This window comes from Lissotriton vulgaris, chromosome 6, assembly GCF_964263255.1.
Source record: "Lissotriton vulgaris chromosome 6, aLisVul1.2, whole genome shotgun sequence".
Taxonomy (NCBI): domain Eukaryota; kingdom Metazoa; phylum Chordata; class Amphibia; order Caudata; family Salamandridae; genus Lissotriton; species Lissotriton vulgaris.
In genome coordinates this window covers 1,361,282,926-1,361,304,813 of record NC_141694.1, presented here as the reverse complement: position 1 = coordinate 1,361,304,813, position 21,888 = coordinate 1,361,282,926, and the positions used below count along the sequence as shown (strand labels likewise).

The following is a 21,888-nucleotide window of genomic DNA, read 5'->3' as shown; positions in this document are numbered from 1 at the left end:
GCTACGTTACCTACTCAATTTCCCATGTTGAAACAATGTTTTCTAAATATATCTGGAACAATAAAACTCCTTTTTTAGCTATGATAAGTTAAAAATTGCAAAATGTAATGGAGGTTTTGGGATACATGATTTTTTTTAAATTATCATAAAGCATTTATATTGAAGCAAAGTTATCGACTTAATCATTCCCATCTTAATATGCCTCCTACATGGCTTCTTATAGAAGAAGTGTTGATTCCACCATTTCCTCTACCTGCTTTAGCTATGTCTAATACTTCAACATTACTTAATAAATCTATTATTTTGAAATCCACTAAATTAATATTACATGATTTAGATTAGTTTTTTCAATCTACTTTTCCCATACCTTAAATCTATATTGTTATGGCATAATCCATGGTTAAACCTTTCTTGAACTGTACATTATTGTCAGTCTTAGATTAAACCTGGCATTTTTTATTTTAAAGCTATATATCATAATAACGCTTTTTTATCATTTGATGAATTGAAACAAAAATGTTACTTGCCTCCTTCAGATTTTTCTGAATATGAGCTTTTATGTAATTTTGTAGTTGGATTATTTTTCTAATAGTCCCTCAAATAGTATTTCTGATTTAGACATGTATATTCAGTCAGTGGCTTCTTCTTTGTGTGTCGTATAATTAATTTATAAAAAGTTGAATAATTTCTAAGGAAATAATATCAATGTGATATCTACGTTTTGGAATAATGAATTATCTCAGGATATATGGAAGAAAATTTGGTTAACACCTTCGGCGCTCATGGCAAGCTCAGCTCGTCATGAGGCACAGTGGAGCTGTGCTCATGACGAGCTGAGCTCGTCATAACGGCCGTGGAAAGCCCACGCGGGGAGAATTCCCCTGCTGTGCTGGGCGTTCCGTTAAGTGGGCGGAGTTGTGACGAGCTCAGCTCGTCATGAGCACAGCTCCACTGTGCAGCTTGACGAGCTGAGCTCGCCACAAGCACCGCGTGTGGTCCCCCTCCCCCCCGGTCCGCCCCAAAGGGGAAGGGGTTAAATAGTATTTCAGGATTGCATACCTGTTTCCTTGTATCAAGCAAATTCTTTCATTCTTTTTTGTTGTTTATGAACTCCTTTAAAGTTATTTCAAGCTAAGCTTTTACGTTTTTCTAATTGTTGGCATTTTAACTTGAATCCAGTTTTCGTTAAAGCACATTCTTTATGAATGTAACTTTGTCGTTCAGTTTTGGAGGGATGTCATCAAAAAACACTTCTTGTTTCTGAACCACTGTCATATATTATCTTGATTTGTAAATCTGTTGCTCTTTCTATGAATTTGTCAGATTTACAATATAAACTTTTAGATTTTTGATCAGCTGCCTTAAAATCTATTACTTCAAGTTGGAAAGATGCTTCAATATTATCATTTCATACATGGTAGTCATGGATAATTTTTACTAGAAGAGGTGTAAATCTATATTTATCTGGTATTATGAATAACAGTTCCACTTATTGTTCATTTTGGAAACCAATTGATTATTATATAACTTTATATTTCTAATTCAATATTTTTAATATATTATTAATCCCTTTATTTATAGTAATTTTATGGTTATTATAAGTAGCTCTGTGATTTTTTTACATTGATATGCATTTTTATTTTTATATATAGAAGCATTTTATTAACGTTTTTATATAGGTACTGTTAATATATCATTATTCTTGTTATAGATATTTTTGTGTGTACCTAGTTTGATGCTATTTTTTGTATTCTCTTTATTTTATTACAAAATTCAGCAAAATATTGTAAACATTAGAAATAGCGTGTATAATCTCGGGCCACAGAACCAAAGAGTTCGGCATGCTTTCATCGTGCCTAACCCTTCTCATTTGTGACTCCTCTGCCACTCCCCATTCTAAAATGTCACAGATCCAGGCCTCTTTGCGGATGTGGTTTACTGTTCGTCCAGTCTGTAGCTATTTGCCTCTTGGCCAGTGCAGTGACGTAAACATTTTTTTTACTCCTGATCTTGTTCTTACCTTTCTTAGGGACGATGTTGAGTATATACTATTTTATTATAAGAGTTTACATATTTACCTATGAATCTTACTTTCTGCTCCCAAAAGGCATATATGACTTGGCAGTTCCATACGATATGTAGGATCTCTGCATAGTCCATTTGGAACATCCCACATTGCGCTGCTTTGTCTGGGTTGATTTTGTGCAATTTTACTGGGGTGGAGTATGTCATAAGGACATAATGATACTGTAGTATTTTAAAGTGTTCGTTACTGGACACATACTGCACCTCCCCACACACTTTCAACCACCCTTTATATGTTCACTGTCTAAGACACAGCTTTCCAACTTTTCATGTTGGGGGACACACTTTTTGGAGATGCATCATTTTGGGACACAGTAAGATAGTGTAGCAAGCGTAGCGTAGCAAGCCCAAACCACCTAAGGGGGGTTCGGAGGGGTTCTCACTCATTGTCTGTCTCCCTCTGTCTCCCTCTCTCTATGTCTCTTTCTTTCTCTCTCTGTCTGTCTCCCTCTCTCTGTCTCCCTCTCTCTGTCTCCCTCTCTCTGTCTCCCTCTCTCTGTCTCCCTCTCTCTGTCTCTATCTCTCCCTCTCTCTGTCTGTCTCCCTCTCTCTGTCTGTCTCTCTCTCTCTCTCTCTCTGTCTCCCTCTCTCTCTTTGTCTCCCTCTCTCTGTCTGACTCTCTCTCTCTCTCTCTGTCTCCCTCTCTCTCTCTGTCTCCCTCTCTCTGTCTGTCTCCCTCTCTCTGTCTGTCTGTCTCCCTCTCTCTGTCTGTCTCCCTCTCTCTGTCTGTCTCCCTCTCTCTGTCTGTCTCCTTCTCTCTGTCTGTCTCCCTCTCTCTGTCTGTCTCCCTCTCTCTGTCTCCCTCTCTCTGTCTCCCTCTCTCTGTCTCCCTCTCTCTGTCTGTCTGTCTCCCTCCCTTTGTCTGTCTGTCTCCCTCTCTCTGTCTGTCTGTCTCCCTCCCTCTCTCTGTCTGTCTCCCTCTTGTCTGTCTCCCTCCCTCTGTCGCCCTCCTTCCTCTGTATGTCTCCTTCCATCTGTCTCCCTCCCTCTGTCTGTCTCCCTCCATCCCTCTGTATGGCTCCTTCCATCTGTCTCCCTCCATCTGTCTCCCTCCCTCTGTCGCCCTCCCTCTGTCGCCCTCCCTCTGTCGCCCTCCCTCTGTCGCCCTCCCTCTGTCGCCCTCCCTCTGTCGCCCTCCCTCTGTCGCCCTCCCTCTGTCGCCCTCCCTCTGTCGCCCTCCCTCTGTCACCCTCCCTCTGTCGCCCTCCCTCTGTCGCCCTCCCTCTGTCGCCCTCCCACTGTCGCCCTCCCTCTGTCGCCCTCCCTCTGTCGCCCTCCCTCTGTCGCCCTCCCTCTGTCGCCCTCCCTCTGTCGCCCTCCCTCTGTCGCCCTCCCTCTGTCGCCCTCCCTCTGTCGCCCTCCCTCTGTCGCCCTCCCTCTGTCACCCTCCCTCTGTCACCCTCCTCCCTCTGTCTCCCTCCCTCTGTCTCCCTCCCTCTGTCTCCCTCCCTCTGTCTCCCTCCCTCCTCTTTGTCTCCCTCCCTCCTTCTTTATGTCTCCCTCCCTCCCTCTTTATGTCTCCCTCCCTCCCTATGTCTCCCTCCCTCCCTATGTCTCCCTCCCTCCCTCTTTATGTCTCCCTCCCTCCCTCTTTATGTCTCCCTCCCTCCCTCTTTATGTCTCCCTCCCTCCCTCTTTATGTCTCCCTCCCTCCTCTTTATGTCTCCCTCCCTCCTCTTTGTCTCCCTCCCTCCTCTTTATGTCTCCCTCCCTCCTCTTTATGTCTCCCTCCCTCCTCTTTATGTCTGTCTCCCTCCCTCCTCTTTATGTCTCCCTCTTGTCTGTCTTGTCTCCCTCTTGTCTGTCTTGTCTCCCTCTTGTCTGTCTTGTCTCCCTCTTGTCTGTCTTGTCTCCCTCTTGTCTGTCTTGTCTACCCCGGACTCCCTCCCTCTGTCTACCCCGGACTCCCTCCCTCTGTCTCCCTCTCTGTCTCCCACGGTCTCCCTCTCTGTCTCCCACGGTCTCCCTCTCTGTCTCCCACGGTCTCCCTCTCTGTCTCCCACGGTCTCCCTCTCTGTCTCCCACAGTCTCCCTCTCTGTCTCCCACGGTTTCCCTCTCTGTCTCCCACGGTTTCCCTCTCTGTCTCCCACGGTTTCCCTCTCTGTCTCCCACGGTTTCCCTCTCTGTCTCCCACGGTTTCCCTCTCTGTCTCCCACGGTTTCCCTCTCTGTCTCCCACGGTTTCCCTCTCTGTCTCCCACGGTTTCCCCTCTCTGTCTCCCACGGTTTCCCCTCTCTGTCTCCCACGGTTTCCCCTCTCTGTCTCCCACGGTTTCCCCTCTCTGTCTCCCACGGTTTACCCCTCTGTCTCCCACGGTTTACCCCTCTGTCTCCCACGGTTTACCCCTCTGTCTCCCACGGTTTACCTCTCTGTCTCCCACGGTTTACCCCTCTGTCTCCCACGGTTTACCCCTCTGTCTCCCACGGTTTACCCCTCTGTCTCCCACGGTTTACCCCTCTGTCTCCCACGGTTTCCCTCTCTGTCTCCCACGGTTTCCCTCTCTGTCTCCCACGGTTTCCCTCTCTCTCTCCCTCTCTCTGTGTCTTCCTCCTTCTAGCTCCCTCTGTCTCCCTCCCTCCCTCTGCCTGTCACCCTCTGCCTGTCACCCTCTGCATGTCACCCTCTGCATGTCACCCTCTGCATGTCACCCGCTGCCTGTCACCCGCTGCCTTTCACCCTCTGCCCGTCACCCCACCCTAGCTTTTGGTGCAGATGTAATTCGAAGAACACAGATGTCTACTGTTTCTCCTTAACGGAGATAGCTTAATTCTGAAACAAATGAGGTTTCATTCAAACTAACATTCCCTTTAACTCTAAAATAATTATTGGCAAAGTCGTGCCAGTTCTTAAAGGTGCCACATTGTGCAAATTGCCCTTAACATCTGATAATATGCTGGCAAGAATAGCACATACTTTTTCTTTTTAATCTCATGATTAATCACCAGTCCAACAGGATTTATTCAAGGACAAAAGTCACATGCTACATTTTCGAAAAGACTTGTGTCCTACAATGGGACATAAATTAAAAGTTGGAAATACAGCCTAAAATCAAGAAAATGCAAGCACCACAGTACATGCTATTACACATGGATGCTAATAACGTTTCACTTTCCAGCATTTACTTGTTAATTGGGCTTTGTTGTGAATCGCCCGGCCCCCATAGAGCAGAGTGTCTCAGAGTCCGTGCTGCTGCGGCTGACTCCGAGACACTCTTTCAAAGGAATGCCTCTTAATTAGCAGCAGTTGTGCTAAGTGCCCTTATACTGGTGTCATCCCTCGACACACCCACCAATTGCAGGCGACACAGTACTGTGTCGGGACACACAGTTTGGAAAGCTCTGGTCTAAGAAATCCCGCCACCTATCTTAGACTTTATGGACCATGGCTGGCTTGTCCGTCCGTTATGCTCTATAGATTAGAGCCCAGGCATCTGCACCAGGGGAGAGCCAATAACATTATCGCTGGCATTTGCGGAGGGACTTCAGAGAAAGAGGTCCCTATACCCTGGGCTGTACAGGCTAGCCATGCATATTGTATTTCCTGGCTTTTACCAATCCCGAAAGCATCCTGTGCTCCCTCAAAAATTATAAATGTATTTCCTGGATATAAATTTACAATGGTTAAGTAGTCCTCCTGTGTCCAACTGTCAACTGGCATAGTTAATATTCGTGTAAAGGGGTAAATAATACAAAGCTTCCTCTACCTCGCAAATGGTGGTAGTCCCGGCAGTCTCCACCGCAAGCTGTCCCACTGGAGAGCCTGACTCATCCTGATAGCCCTGTAGTAGCCACATCAATGGTGGTTCACAGACCTCCTTCACCGGTCACAGCATCCACATCTCAAGCTGCCATGCCGACCAGACCTGCTAATGAAGTTCGGAGGCCAGATATCTCATCCCAAATTCTTCTCTTTGAATTTGGCAGCATGGCTCCTGAGTTAGTGTCATATAGGCACTTGAACTTGCAACAGGATTGCATGGGCATCCTCAAGGATGCTAAACGGCCGTCAATCCGTTCTGCATATGTCTTGAAGTGGAAGAGATTTTGCGTTTGATATTCCTCCAAGAACGTAGATTCTTCTACTTTCCAGGAATATGTCATTCTTCCTTGTCTTCTCCATTTGGCAAAATCTGGCTTGTAATTCTCTTCCATATGATTCCACTTGGCTGCACTCGCTGCCTACAGACAATGTCCTTCACAAACCTCTTCTTTGAAAATCCCAGAATTGGTGAATTTACAACCCAGTGATTACATTTGTGGAGCTCAGAGAGATACTATTTTGTATGTCTATTACCCTGGAGTTTCCGGGGTTTCTTGGGTGACTGTTGGTAACCAGTACCTTTCTCTCTTGGAGTTCACTTTTCAGATTTAGTTGAATTTGTAATATATTCCTGTACTCATAGCTGTGCGCCTGATCTTTGACTTGGTTGCCAAATTAGCTTTAGTTTTCTTCAGGTCTGGGCAGCCGCTTGTGTGGAATTGTACAACATGAATAGGGATAAAGAGGCACAAGATCTTTTCAAAAATCTTAATTCAGGGACTTCAATCAGTGCAGCAGTAGCCACAACTAACACAGTTAAGAATGAAGGATTGCGAGCGAAGTTTGTCAAATTAGAGAGGCTTAAGAGATTAGGCTGAAAGACAATTGAGAACAAATTGTGAATTGGAGTGAAGAAATACCATTAAAGGAGATTGGAATACTGGAATTGTGGAATTTTCATTAACTAAAGACATTACTGTGGCAAGGAAGATATTACTCCTGCACTGAACATTATTGAGCATTGTACTGAATTGGTGAATTTACAACCCAGTGATTACATTTGTGGAGCTCAGAGAGATACTATTTTGTATGTCTCAGAGTCCGTGCTGCTGCGGCTGACTCCGAGACACTCTTTCAAAGGAATGCCTCTTAATTAGCAGCAGTTGTGCTAAGTGCCCTTAATACTGGTGTCATCCCTCGACACACCCACCAATTGCAGGCGACACAGTACTGTGTCGGGACACACAGTTTGGAAAGCTCTGGTCTAAGAAATCCCGCCACCTATCTTAGACTTTATGGACCATGGCTGGCTTGTCCGTCCGTTATGCTCTATAGATTAGAGCCCAGGCATCTGCACCAGGGGAGAGCCAATAACATTATCGCTGGCATTTGCGGAGGGACTTCAGAGAAAGAGGTCCCTATACCCTGGGCTGTACAGGCTAGCCATGCATTTTGTATTTCCTGGCTTTTACCAATCCCGAAAGCATCCTGTGCTCCCTCAAAAATTATAAATGTATTTCCTGGATATAAATTTACAATGGTTAAGTAGTCCTCCTGTGTCCAACTGTCAACTGGCATAGTTAATATTCGTGTAAAGGGGTAAATAATACAAAGCTTCCTCTACCTCGCAAATGGTGGTAGTCCCGGCAGTCTCCACCGCAAGCTGTCCCACTGGAGAGCCTGACTCATCCTGATAGCCCTGTAGTAGCCACATCAATGGTGGTTCACAGACCTCCTTCACCGGTCACAGCATCCACATCTCAAGCTGCCATGCCGACCAGACCTGCTAATGAAGTTTGGAGGCCAGATATCTCATCCCAAATTCTTCTCTTTGAATTTGGCAGCATGGCTCCTGAGTTAGTGTCATACAGGCACTTGAACTTGCAACAGGATTGCATGGGCATCCTCAAGGATGCTAAATGGCCGTCAATCCGTTCTGCATATGTCTTGAAGTGGAAGAGATTTTGCGTTTGATATTCCTCCAAGAACGTAGATTCTTCTACTTTCCAGGAATATGTCATTCTTCCTTGTCTTCTCCATTTGGCAAAATCTGGCTTGTAATTCTCTTCCATATGATTCCACTTGGCTGCACTCGCTGCCTACAGACAATGTCCTTCACAAACCTCTTCTTTGAAAATCCCAGTGATCAAGGACTCTTTTTAAGGGCTAAAGAAGGTTTTCCTTCCTATTAGACGTCCTTCCTCTCCATAATCCTTCTACAGCTCAAGCAGGCACCTTTTGAACCTAAAAAAACAAAACCGGTGTGTGGAGGGTCGGGGGGAAATATTTAATGACCTTTCTGCTCGCTCCCCTATACCAAGGTAGAAAACACACATAAGAGCAGACAAGGTCTGAAAACGGTGTGTAACTGCAATGGCGGCCGTGAGGCACTAGTGGTGAGTGCATGAGACAAAGGGTTGTAAAGAATTGAGACTATTAGTCACAAAAAGGCTGAAGTAATTCCCATCAGACCACCCATGTGGTGGAATTTGCGTCATCTGGGAATCACTGATCTTCCCATCCCAGGTTCGACCATATAGTGTTGATACGGGAAGAGTTGACAAGAACATAGTCTTGTTGTGACATCCTGAAGTGATGTGAATGAAAAGAGTGCAGTGCTCAAAAAATATCAAATAAAATTGACTACCTGGACTCCGAAGAACATTATAATAGAAGTCCAAGTGTCAAAGATTAAAAACACGCCAGGTAGTAAGACTACTCAATGGCCCTATGCAGTACTGTCTTACTACCTGGCGTGTTTTTAATCTTTGACACTTGGACTTCTATTATAATGTTCTTCAGGATGTCACAACAAGACTATGTTCTTGTCAACTCTTCCCGTATCGACACTATATGGTCGAACCTGGGATGGGAAGATCAGTGATTCCCAGATGACGCAAATTCCACCACATGGGTCGTATGATGGGAATTACTTTAGCCTTTTTGTGACTAATAGTCTCAATTCTTTACAACCCTTTGTCTCATGCACTCACCACTAATTCCCTAAAACTGTACTGAAACAAAACCCAATTGGCATTTATGGCCACCTGTCAGCCCCTAGTAGTTGGTACCCAGGGCATGGTGACCAGAGAAGACCCCTCAGGGCTGCAGCACTTATTGTGCCACCCCCAGGGGCTCTGTACTCTGGCACCCACACCCTGCCTTTGCAGGCTGAATGCCTAAGTACAGAACTATAACCAGAGTCGACATGCCACACATCCCTGTGTGCCATGCCCACAGAACCCACTGCCCTGGCATACTTCAGTCACCGCTCTAGCTGAGTGCCCTATGTCAGAGGTGTGGGCACAGGTGCATGAGCCCTGTGCCCCTACAGTACCCAGGGCTATTCCTGGGCACTGTAAGGGCAGTGATGCCATTCAGAGTATATGGTGCTGGGAGGTTGTCATTACGAACTCCACAGCACCATAATGGCTACACTGAAGACTGACAAGTTTGGTATCAAACATCTCAGCACATTTAACCTGCACTGAAGCCAATGTAGGATTTAATGTAAAATGCACCAGAGGGCATCTTAGAGATTCCCTCTGAAACCCTAACCTACAATCCATGTCTGGCTGAGTGGCTGCAGAGGATGCCACACAGCAGACATGTTGCTGGACAGGCTAGGGGGTGTACTCACCCCAGGACAGGGAACCATTGAACCCTGTCCTTGCCCTACCTGTAACACCCGAATTTAGTATTTAGGGGCTCCCTGAACCTTCCTTCCTTGGATTCCGATACCAAAAATAAGAAAGAAGATCAAGAAGAAGACCCGCCGTGCAGCTGCTAACAGGACAACAACAACTGACTTGGCCCCAGCCCTACCGGCCTGTTGATCCTGGAACCTGCTCCTGCCTAAAACCCGGCGACTCCTGCGGACAGCAACCTTGGGACACCCAGAGGACCTGCCTACCTTGACCCTCTTGAAGATTGGGACTCCCATCAGCAGAGGCTCTGCTGCAACAACCCCCCCTGGTGCCAGCCAGGAAGCTCTGGACCAGCCCACTCTGCACCCGCCAAGCACGGGCCGGGCCCAACCGAACCAAGACTACGAGGACGTACCCCTGGCGACTGGGACCCGAAGTCCAGTGCCCAAAGACCCTCCTCGACGAACCAGCCGACGCCTGCAGACTCAGAACCAGGGGCCACCCCAACCAAAACCAGCTGAGGGTAAGCTTTTCCGACACCCAAAGACACCCCTGCAACCGGCGCCCTACAGCCCCCTGTGCCTCCCTTTGGGGTGCCTTCCTGTGCTCCAAGATCCCAACTTACCTCTCGAAGTGCTGGTCGCCCCTGGAGAGTCTCCGTCCCCGAGCCTCCAGCCTTTGTTCCTTTTTTACCTTTCCCATTGGATAACATTGAGCGCCCGACGGCTCAAAAGCACCCTGCACCCAGCCACCGAGTGCCGCTGGCTGTGCCATCTTTGTCCTATCCTACTTCCCCCCTTGCCCATAGCAAGTGATCAGGAGCCCAGCTCCTACAGCCCCGTGGCCTGCTAGCCAGCAGTCACCAACCAAAGGCCCCCTTTCCCTCATTGGATATCATTGGGCCTAACTACCTCTGCACCCGGCCGGCCCTGTGCTGCTGGGGCTGAACCTACTGTACTTACCTGACCCTGGGGGACCCCTGAGTCTATGCCCAGAACCATAACTTCACCAACCAAGTACTCACCTGGAAACCGGTAACTCACTTACCTGCTATTGGATAACATTGACCAATTTTGACTCGAAAATTTTCTAAGTGTGGAGTTTTGAAAACTGAAAATATTCATATAAAATCAGCCGAATTCCGAAGTACTCACCTGTGATCAGGGGTGAAGCCAGTACTGTACCTTTTCAGCCCAGTACTGAACCGCAAAAGTAATCCTTACCGGGTTTACTAGTAATCTGTATTTTCTCAATAGGAACCTATTGTCTGTTTTTCTATGAAATTACTTCTAAGTGTCTAATTTTGAAAACTTTTAATATTCTTTAAAAATCACACAAAATACTGAAACGCAATTACTTACCTGTTTTGAGTTAAGACCCCAGTGCTGGCCCTAGGAGAGCAGTGCTGGGTTACCAAAGTAACACGATCATACTTTACCTGCAACCTGCATTTTCTCCCATTGAATAACATTGTCAGATTTCCATTGAAAAGTTTCTAAGTGTGAACTTTTAAAACAGCTTTATATTCATGAAAATTCTCTACAGTAACTAAAACGTTTTTGCTAATCTGGTTCCAGTTTAGACCCCAGGACTGAATCTAGGATCTAGTCCTGGGACTACTAAAGTAATCTATATAGTAATCAACTGTACTTACATGTGGAAAACCCATTGAGCTCAATGCTACAGTGTGTCTTAAGATTGTGTTGCTTACTGTCAATACTGTATTAATTGTGTGCACAAACTTTATTGCTCCTTTGCAAAGTAATTACATGAGAGAACTCATTTTTTTTTTGTAAATATCTTTTTATTGCAGCAAGATCAGTGATACATACAGTATGTTCGAGCCATTTCTCTTGACGCTCTAGGAATGCGCGACTTCCCCACTTCCGTGTTACACAGCCATTCAGCTCACACCCCGGAGGTTGAGCGGCAATACCATGGGGGGACAAGCCGCCCGAAGAATACTGTGTTGGAACATAGCCACCAGGTGTTAGGGAAATGGCAGTGCTGCTTTTCAGACCTCCCACTCCCTGTCCCGCAGCCCACGTCCAGTTGAACCAAGAGTCACTCTTCACCCCTACTGGACAGCCCTCCCCCCGCCCCCCCCCAACTCTCCCCACCCCAATTACCCCCCCCCCGCCCAGAACCTGCCCAAAACCGCCCTTGCCCTCTCCCGGACCCCCACCCCCCCACCCCCCCAGGCGTGCTAGAGTACCACCGAACCGAGCCCTCAACCCTCCCGGCTAAACCAGCTCCGAAACAAAGCATCAGGATTTATCAGCAATTATTCGTAAGTCACCACAGTGGAATGCAAATAGGGGAGCAGCACAGGGGGCCTAAGTCACCCCCGCGTCCGGCGGGCACACCACCGGAGCCGGGGTATGCGCCGGGGTGTCATCCTCGTCCATGTCCAGGAGCGTGAGGTCCAGGACCAGCCCCTCCCACGCCCTGGCCCTCTCCAGTGCCATGTCATTGCCCGCCCTGAGCGCGGCCTGCAGGCGAAGCTCACCCTCACACAACGCCCATTTATGCAGCTCAGCCTTCCAGCGCTCCACCGTGGGGCCCCTGGATGCCTTCCATTGAGACGTGATGGCCCGCTTCGCCAGGAGGAGCCCCAGATCCAGAAATTTGCTAGTAACCTTGTTTTTTGATGTGTGAGGGAACCAGTGTAGGATGCAGTGTGCCATGGTGAGTTGCAGGTCCCTCTCCGTTACCTCCTTCAAAATCTCCACTACCTCTCCCCAAAAGGAACCCAGCTCAGGGCAAGACCAGAACATGTGTTGGAAATCTGCGAGATCTGCCGGGCAACGCGGGCAGGACGCCGGGTGGGTCGGGAAGTATTTATGTAGTTTGTCGGGGGTCAAGTAGGCCCTGTGTAGTACATAGAAGTGCACCAGCTGGAACCTCGCGTTGCGCATCCCGTTACGGGCCCGTTCCAGTATACCATTCCACGCCTCCTCGGGGATCTCGGTCGCCAGGTCAGCCTCCCATTTCGCCTTCAAGGCCAGCAGTGGGGCGACGGACTCCGAGACCATTCGTCGATACAGGCACGTGACAGCCTTGACCGTCCCCGCCATCATCACAACGTACTGGCAGCCCAGAGATAGCGGTGGCTCCTGCATGCCCGCCTTCCAGTGTTTGCGGATCGCCGCCGTTAGTGCTGCGTGAAGGAGGAAGTCCCCTCCCGCCAGCTCAAAGCGGTCCCTCAGGAGGTCGAACGGCAACAGCGCCCCGTTTTCGTAAAGGTCGCCCATGGATGACAGCCCCCGCTGGTCCCAGTCATCCAGCCCGCGCCACGAACCCCCATGCGGGAGTGCCCCGCAGAGTTTAAGTGGGATCTCAGGTGCGTACGGAACCGCAATACCGCTCCGTCGGCGATACCTGTTCCAGCATTTTCGGGCCGTCGCAAACTCCTGAGTGAGGTGGAAATCTCCCATCGGAAGTCCCAGGACAATCCGGGACAACACCTGGACCGGGCCCGCCGGTTCCCCAGAGCCGTCCCCCCCCTGTCTGGCTCTTGCCACCCACTGCGTCAGCCACTGCAGCTGCGCCGCTAGGTAGTAACGCTCATAGTCCGGCACTGCCAGACCTCCATCCGCCCGAGGTCGGAGAAGCGTGGCATGCGCCACCCTGCGCCTGCCCGCCCCCCACAGAAAGCCGATAACCATCGATCGCAGCCGCCGAAAGTAGCTCGCCGGGATCCAGATCGGAAGGGTCCCGAAGAAGTAAAGTAGCCGCGGCAAAGTCACCATCTTGAGCAGCGCCACTCTCCCCATGAGTGACAACGGGAGCGTGCTCCAAAAGTCAAAGTTTCCTTTGGTGTGCCTGATTGCCGTCCCGATATTTCCCTCAAGGATATCCGCTCTGTCATGGAAAATCGAGGTGCCAAGATAACGCAGGCTCCTCTCCTCCCACGACACGCCCTCCGTGGTTTGCGGGCATGCTCTCCGTGGGCGGGCTGGAAATAGGTGGGACTTCGCCCAGTTCACTCGGAGGCCCGATACTCTACTCAGCGATTGTAGGAGGGTCTGAGCTCCACGCAGGGAGTCCGCCGAGTTCTCCAAGAACAGCAGCAGATCATCCGCGTACAATGCGATGTGGTGTACCTGTCCATAGACGTCCAGGCCCTGATATGCCCGGCCCAACCGGGCTCGCGCCGCATGGGGTTCGACAGCCAGGGCAAACAGCAGGGGGGAGAGAGGACAACCCTGGCGGGTGCCCCTGCCCACCAAGCACATTTCCGAGATAACCCTCCCCGTTCTGACCCTCGCCGTCGCGTCCTGGTAGAGCAGCTTTGTCCAATTTACGAAGCCTTCGCCGAGGCCCAGCGTGCGCAGAACGTGGAAGAGATAAGGCCATTCCAGGCTGTCAAAGGCCTTCTACATATCGACAGCAAACACCACTGCCTCGTCGGTGTCATAGGTGTCAGCCTCCAGTACATGTAGGAGTCGCCGCACATTCAGCGCCGTGTTGCTGGTCGGAATGAAGCCTGACTGGTCGGCGTGGACCAGCCTGGGCATGTGGGGAAGCAAGCGCGTCGCTAAGATCTTCCTCAAAATCTTGTAGTCCAGGTTGAGCATGGACAGTGGGCGGTATGCCGTCCTGTCCCATGGTTGCTTGCCCGGTTTCAGTAGGGGGACGATCAGCGCCTCCCTCGTGGTCGCAGGAAGACGGCCCAGCCGCTTCGACTCGTTGTATAGCCACGTCAGCCGGGGCGCAAGGAGATCAGCATAGGTGAGATAAAATTCCGTTGGGAATCCGTCGGTGCCCGGCGTCTTGTTCCTGGCCATGCTCTTGATGGCGACTCGCACCTTTCTCTCCTCGATCTTGGCCCCGAGCCGCTTCTCGTCCTCCTCTTCCAATACCGGCAGGTCAAGATCCTCTGTAAAGGCCTGGAATTCCTCCAGCGATGGGAGGACCCTGCTACGGTAGAGCTCCATGTAGTAGTCATAGAACAAGGCGTTGATCCCTTGTTGATCAAAGCGCGCCGCCCCCGCGTGGTCCCTGAGCTCAAGGATGACCGAGCTCCGGCGAGCCGGATTGGCCAGCCAGGCCAGAAGAGCTCCTGACTTGTCTCGTTCCGAGTGCGCTCGCATAAGGTAGGCCTTGTAGTCAAAGCACCGGAGGCGCTCCACCGTCGCCGCCACCGCCTCACGCGCCTCCAGCAGGGCCTCGTGAGTGTCCGGCCGTTCAGGTCTTGCCCCCTGTAGCTCCCGCAGTGCCTCGTCCTCCCTCGCGACTTCCTCCAGTAACGTTCTCCGCACCCCCGATGACGTCGCGATGCACTGGCCCCGCAGTACAGATTTAAAGGCGTCCCATTCCATCGCAGCTGAGCCCGCCGTGCCCGCATTCACCTGGAAGTACGCTTCGATGCCCGAGGCTATTGTGGTTCGGAAAAGCTGGTCGTCTAGTGCCTCAGGGCGGAGTTTCCAGGCTGGGATCCTCGGGCGGATTTGCGACCAGCGCATCCGCACGAGGAGCGGATTATGGTCAGAGATCGAGCGCGTAAGATACTCACTGTGGCACACCTCCGCGTGCACGTCCTGGGAACACAGGAAGGCATCTATGCGAACGTGCAACTCATGGAGAGCGGAGAAGAACGAATAGTCCCTGTCCGACGGGTGGCTAGCCCTCCAGGAGTCGACCAGTCCCCACCGGCGCTGCCAGGTCGAACGCGCAAGTGCAAGTTTGCCAGCTGGTGCATTCAGCAGGGGGGGGGTGCGATCTGTCCAGGGCAGTGTCAGTCACACTATTAAAGTCGCCGCCCAGGAGCAAGGGTTCCACTAAGAACGGGGCCAGTTTGTTGGAGAGTAGAGAGAGAAATGCAGGCTGGTCCACATTCGGGGCGTACAAACAACCCCGATTAAGGTCCCTCCCATCTAGCTTGCCTCGTAGCATTATGTATCTACCCTCTGGGTCAATTACCTGTTGTGTTCACTGGAAAGGTACCCCCGCCCGTATCCATATGGCCACCCCCCTAGCATAAGCAGAGTAGCCAGTGTGATAGACCTGCCCCCTCCAGCGTCGCTGCAGCGCCTTCCCTTCCTTGGCTAGCAGATGCGTTTCCTGAAGGAAGGCGATGTGAATGCCCCGCCTGACTAAATAGGAGTGGATCTTGTGTCGCCTATGCATCGAGTGCATCCCCCGTACGTTCCATGTGAGACATTTGTAGCCTTAGTCGGATCCCATGGTAGAGCCCTCCGTGTCCTATCTACCCTCCCAGTGACCCCCCCAGCACGCCCAGGTCCCCCCCCAACTTGTGTAAGCAAACTACCCCAACTCCCACTCCCCAGGACAGACAACCAACATGGAAACCCCATCCAAACTCAAATATCAAAAGTGTATCACTGCAGAATAGGGCTGGAGCGGCCGCGACGCCGACCCCAGACAGGCCCGAAACCCCCCGCCCCCGCCCCACCTCCCCCAACAATACTCAGGAGAGGTCTCCCGACTCTCCCCTCCCCCACAATCCCAGTCATAGGTCCCGGGGGGTATCCGCACCTCACTGCATAGCGTCCGGAAGCGGCCCCCATCCTCACCCCAGTACCTTACATATGCGGCCAGTGTCACTCGATCCAGATCAGCCAAGGATACCATCTGCTGTTTGGGGAGTCACCACCGGCAGGTCCGTCTCCGAGAGTTCGTGCCCGCTGCTGGAGCCAAGGCTGGGAGCACTGACCCTCGACTGCTCCGATGCACTACTGGAGGGGCTGGCGTCTCCCTGGCTGATGGACGCCACCGCCTGCACCGCCTTGGCTCGCTCCTGCTGCCATCCCGATGGGGAGCCAGATCGTCGTGTCGGCGTAGTTTCCGTAGAGCGTCTCCTGGGTGGGGTCTGCGGCGGGGGATCCTCGCCCGGCTCCCCCCTAGCGTCCAACCAGCTCCAGGCCTCCTGTGGTGTTAGGAAAAAGTGGGTGCGCTCCCCAGCAACCACCCGCAGCCACGCCGGGAACAGCATAGCGTAGGGCATCTGCAGCGATCTCAGTTTCCGCTTGACCGCCAGGAAGGAGGTCCGCTGTTTTTGCACGTCTCTAGTGAAGTCCGGGAAGACCCTGACCCTGCTGTTGTCGATTCTCAGGTCCGGGAGGTCTCTCACCCTCCGCAGGATATGGTCCCTGTCCCTAAAGTGTAGGAGACGCAGTACAATCGGGCGCGGCGGCCCCCCTGGCTTGGGGGGGCGCGCGGGGACTCTGTGCGCTCGTTCAATGGCAAAAAACAGGGAAAGTCCTTCTGGGGCCACCTCAGTCCGCAGCCAGCCCTCCAGGTAGGAGACCGCATCCTGCCCCTCCACTTTTTCGGGGACCCCTACGAGGCGGAGGTTATTGCGCCGAGAGCGCCCTTCACTGTCCTCGGCTCTGAGCTCCAGCACTCGTACCTTCTGCGCCATCTCTGCCAGTGATGCCTTTAGCTCAGTCACGTCCCCAGGCAGACTTTTCAGGGTAACCTCCGAGGTCGCCACTCGCTCCTTTAGCTTCCTATGGTCGTCCTTCAGCAGGGTCAGGTCCGATCCGATGGCATCCATGCGCTTTTCGAGAGCTTCCCGCGACGCTACGATCGCCTGCATGATGTCCCCCAGGGAAGGGTCCTGCGGGCGGGTCGAGCTCCCCTCTCCAAGTCCCGGCGGGTCATCTTCCACGAGGTGGCCCGGGTCATCCAGCTTCAGGGCCTCAAAGCCCTTCTTCCTGCCTCCCCGCACCATGCTGGTGGGCAGCTAGCTTCTTGTGCCCCTGCAGTGGCCGGCGACGCTCCCGTTCTCCACACCAGCTCCACTACAGGCACCCCGCTCCCGCGTATCTCTGGGCCTGCGTCACGCGGGGTCAAGTCCAAGAAGCAGCCCAGTGGTCAGGCCCCGCTCCGCCAGGGCCTTGGGGCACCAGTGCTCCGAGTCCGGTCGCCCGGCGGGACCTCCCTCGACTGGGAGACTCAGGCTGATTTCGCGCCTGTCATCGCCGGTCCCAATGCGGCGCTCGGCGCCCGGGCGTCTCCGGCCAAGTAGCCGCCTTTTCCCGCCTCCGGATCAAATGCCCCGTGGGAGCGGGCAGCCGTTACCTTCTCCCCTGCTCTCCCCGTCGTCGTTGGCTTGGCACCACTCGTCTGCTGGCGGTGTGGGGTCCGTGGCTAACCCACCACCCGGATGACGGACACGGCACTCCACGAGGTCCCAGGGGCTCCGCAAACGGCCGCCAAAGCAGTTACAGGCTCTCAGGCGGCGCCATCTTAAGGTCAGGCAAGCCGGCCGTCCCTCGCTCTCCGGTTCCGCGCACCGTGGCCCCAGCCAGCACTCCTCACCTCTTACGGGTGCCGGGGGGACCGCGCCAATAACCAGCCAGCCGCCACTGCCTCCTAGGTTTCCTCGGTCTCACCAGGGCTCCTCCGCCAGGCGTTTCAGTTCGGGACGGCGGCCGCCATTTTGGGCGCTCGGTTCCCCGGGTGCCTCGTTCTCCGCCAAAAGTTCCGTGGGGGCTCATGCAGGGGCCCCCAGACCTCTGGGATCCCCCTACTCGCTCCCGTTACTCTCCTGGGCACTTCTGTGGGCTCGGGGTCCGAGTCGGGACCCAGGATATGTGGTGGTGCGAGGCGGACGCGGAGGAGCTCCGGAGTCCCGCTTCCACCTACATCGGCGCCTTAGCCACGCCCCTTACATGAGAGAACTCATAACAAGAAAAGTATATTTTTATAACTGTTGGTTCTAAAAAAATAAAACACCTATATCTGTGGATATAAAAACAATTGGCCTGGAGTTAAGTCCTTGAGTATGGGAAACCTTTTTGCTGACTGAGTGTGTACGACAAATGCTTTACACTGTCCTCTGGTACTGCCTTACTGCTCGACCAAGCTACCACTTTGGAGAGTAAGGTCAGTTCTGACTTTAACCTCTGTTATACCTCTGGGTTTTGTGAACTCTATACACACTGTACTTCATTCTAGTCCAGTATATATAGAGCCATTTTCTCACAACATACATCCACTTGTAGGGTTAGCGAAATACAGGCATTATGTTCTCACGAACCCTACACTGTCTTCCACGCTAACAAGGTAGTTATAAGGAGACACACTAAATCCTCCCCAAGGTACTTATGGACTTTCATGTCAATCAGATAATTGTATTGCCAACTTTATTTCAGCACCCTTGAACCCAGGTTTAAAGAACTCTTTGTTCCCTAGATGTGAGGCGGGTCTTGAAGTTTTATTCAGACCAGACTTGTGACATACGTAGATCAGTCCAATTTTTTGTATAAATTATGGCCCGGTCTGTATTCTCTTATGCTGTCAAAAATCCAACAGGAATTTATTAGCTAGACCTAAGACCCATTCTACTACAGGTAAAGCAGCTGCTGCCGCTTTGATGAAATCTGCAAAGCTGCTGGATGGAGGTCTGTTCATTCATTTGCCAAGCATTACTGTTTGGATTCGGTTGCTCGAGCTGATGCTCAAGTAGGACAAGCTTCCCTCAGAAATATATTTGCTTAATTCAAGCTTATTGTCATTCCTCTGTTTTCCATCACTCTTGGTGGGGGGTGAGCTTGCTATTCTATTCAAATGCTTATGACTATCAGTGGAGATCTCCCTATGAGAGAAGGAATTGTTTCTTACCTAACCAGTTCTCTATTAGGGGAATCTCCATTGAAATCTTAAGCTACCCACGCGTCTCCCCTGTGGACATAACTGAGGATACTATTGGGACAGCCTATCACTAATGTATTCCTTCAAAAGAAGTGAGGCAACTGCCACCTACTAGGCATGATGGGAAACTGGTGGTCTCGGAGTCCTCAAAAGTGCAGTCACTATTTTAAATTCAAATAATGGCAGCCTATGGGTCTACACAGTCCTGCTATGCTTCTACGTCATCCCTGTGCTTTTCATGAGCACCAGTTAAGGACACATTCATTTATGGTAGGCATGGGGAGATTAATTGATTTGCCCAGAATCCCAGGATGTTGAGCCGATGCTGGAAACCTGGTTCCACAGCTACTAAGTAGGTAGCTCTGGCCATTACTCCACATCCTATCCCAACTTCATGGTCAGTAGTTGGTTCTGTTTAAGGCGCCGCTGACAGAAACTGGCTGGTGCAATCTGCCTCTTCACGAGAGCCCTGGCACTTTTTTTTTGTAACACAAATTGGCCACTGACCGCTAATGACCTGTGGGCTCTCTTTACTGGAAACATTTTGGAAAGACTCGGGGTTCGCAATGTTGCCATAAACCATTCTTCTAGGAACACGTCATCCAAGGTCCTTCCACTCTTTCAGGAAATCTGGTAAATGTGAAGTTGTTGTGCACACTGCATGTTCGAGTCATTTCCCTAATCTGGTGGTCTGGTGAGGCAAACATAGTTTTCAACGATTTATCTTCTTTTTGCAGTGTTGCAATTTGTTCCTCTGTTTCTATTACTTGGTCTGCAACTTTCTGCATATCCACCCTCGAGAGGTTAACCTTGCTCCTTATTGTGTCTATTTTTCCTTTGAGGCCTATGTGAGTGCCCTGTATAGCTGCTGCAATGTCAGTGAAGATTCCAAGCCCTTTTACTGCCCCCACTGGTTCCTCGTCTGACTAACAGAGCTATCTTCTCAGGGAGTGGCATAATTCATTTTGTTGAATTGTGAAGTTTTTACAGCCCCGTCTTTGCCCATTCTGGTCCTTTCAAAACACTGCAGTCGACTAAGTATGTTTCACTCATGCTGTGTGTAATACGCAAAGTGCATTCCCGGCATAGCAAATAGATCTGTGCCACCCGGCAGGCAGAACTTTGAGAAAATAAGACCAGGGCCCACCAGGGCATGCTGGTTGATACTATAAGCCCCGTTAGTCTATTATTGCAGCAGAAGTCCAACCCCTCTCCCTCCCCCACCCCTCCGAACCTACCCCCTCTCCACCCCCACCCAGTGCCCGATTTCTCTCAGGCCAAGGGCCTTGGATCTGCAGCAGGTCTGTGGCAGGTGCTAGACCCCTCCCCCGTGCAGGTCTTCCAGCTCCTAACGGAGGAATCCAGCTGCCATCACAAACCCCTTCAGCCAGCAGTGGTGTCCCCTGCCCGCATGAGTCAACCCAGTACTCTGTGAATGTCAATTGCTGGCAGCCGGGTGTTTCTCGCCAGTCTGTCTTTCAGCCTCCAAGACCTGGACTCTGCTGCCAGGGGAACCGGAGCTGATGCCAGTATCACACTGCTCCTGATCTTGTGCAGGCCGCCCAAATCCACAAAGCCACAACACCTGCGGTATCGCCCGGCAATGCCTTCCATCTATGTCATCAGGAACAGTCTCAGGAGGTTTTGTTAAAGTTTACCTTGATCACTGCAGATGTCCAAGCACCAATTTACAGTGAGGTGATGGGTCATTGAAAAGTAGGATTACATCAGGATCTTAGCCAGTGTCACAGAGCTCGGAGCGAATGCGGGTAGTCGGCCATGTTGCTAGGCCACACACGTCACCCCCTAACTTGTGAGCTGAAATAAGACCTACAGCTTCCTTGCAGGCTTGATGGTGTCTGTCTTTGCTTATGTCCCTTGCAAAACATTCCTTTTGCATGGCTCTCTGAATAGAATCTTGTAGCAATGCAGAGTAAGATGGAGGCAACCAAGCTCAAACGTGTACATTCTTTAAGGTAGATAATAATAGCAATGCTCCTCATGCATGAAGTTTAACTGAATGTTCTCTTTTTATTTTATAGATCATCAAACAGTGTCAAGTGATTTTGAATTTTCTGGCTGCTGAAGGTCGGCTTAGTACTTCTCACATAGACTGCATCTGGGCAGCAGCACAGGTAAATGAATATCAAGACCATAAAGCACAGTTTTATTTTTTTTGTTATAGACTTTTTCCCTTTGATTCATTGCTTTTGGAATTTGTTGTTTTGCAATAGTCATAAATGCTCCAATCTCCATTAGTACTTCTAATTAATAGCCTAATAGTACAAATTAGCGAACATTAAAAATTACAGACACCATTTGCAATTAGTTTGTGAAGCAAATTCTTCATCTGTTTAACATACAGGCATTTACAGAGAGAATAACTTCATGTTTGTATTATAATCGACTAAATGGTTAATAGCAAACAGTGCATCTAGTGCTGATGGTGCTGTGTGTGATGCAAAGTGCAAGGTCATAAAGTGGTTTATCAATTGTTATGAACACCCTATAAAAAGGACGACAACAGCTAAATATTTCTTTAAGAGAACTAGTGATTGTGAAAACAGTGTCAAATGTGCAAATAACTAGAGTTCATTAATTTGGTTGATTGGGATGTTAGTGGATGCTTTCGACCCTTAGGCAGAAGTCCATGTGTTATCTATAAGACTCATAAGGCACGTCAGTGGAGAACCATCACTCATGCAGGAGATTCAACCCAATGATGAGTTTTTTTTGAGTTACCGATCTGTTAGAGATGGTTCGCCCTGTTGA

The 21,888-nt window shown here is 50.6% G+C and overlaps 1 protein-coding gene across 2 annotated transcripts in view; it reads left to right on the top strand.

Moving 5' to 3' along the window:
* Positions 1-21,888, top strand: part of USP34 (ubiquitin specific peptidase 34) — a 2,709,276-nt gene that overhangs the window by 242,600 nt on the left and 2,444,788 nt on the right. For both annotated transcript variants that reach the window (XM_086927486.1, XM_086927485.1), the window contains exon 10: positions 21,159-21,251. In XM_086927486.1, the coding sequence (XP_086783612.1) occupies positions 21,159-21,251 (93 nt within the window). The remainder of the gene's footprint in view (positions 1-21,158; positions 21,252-21,888) is intronic.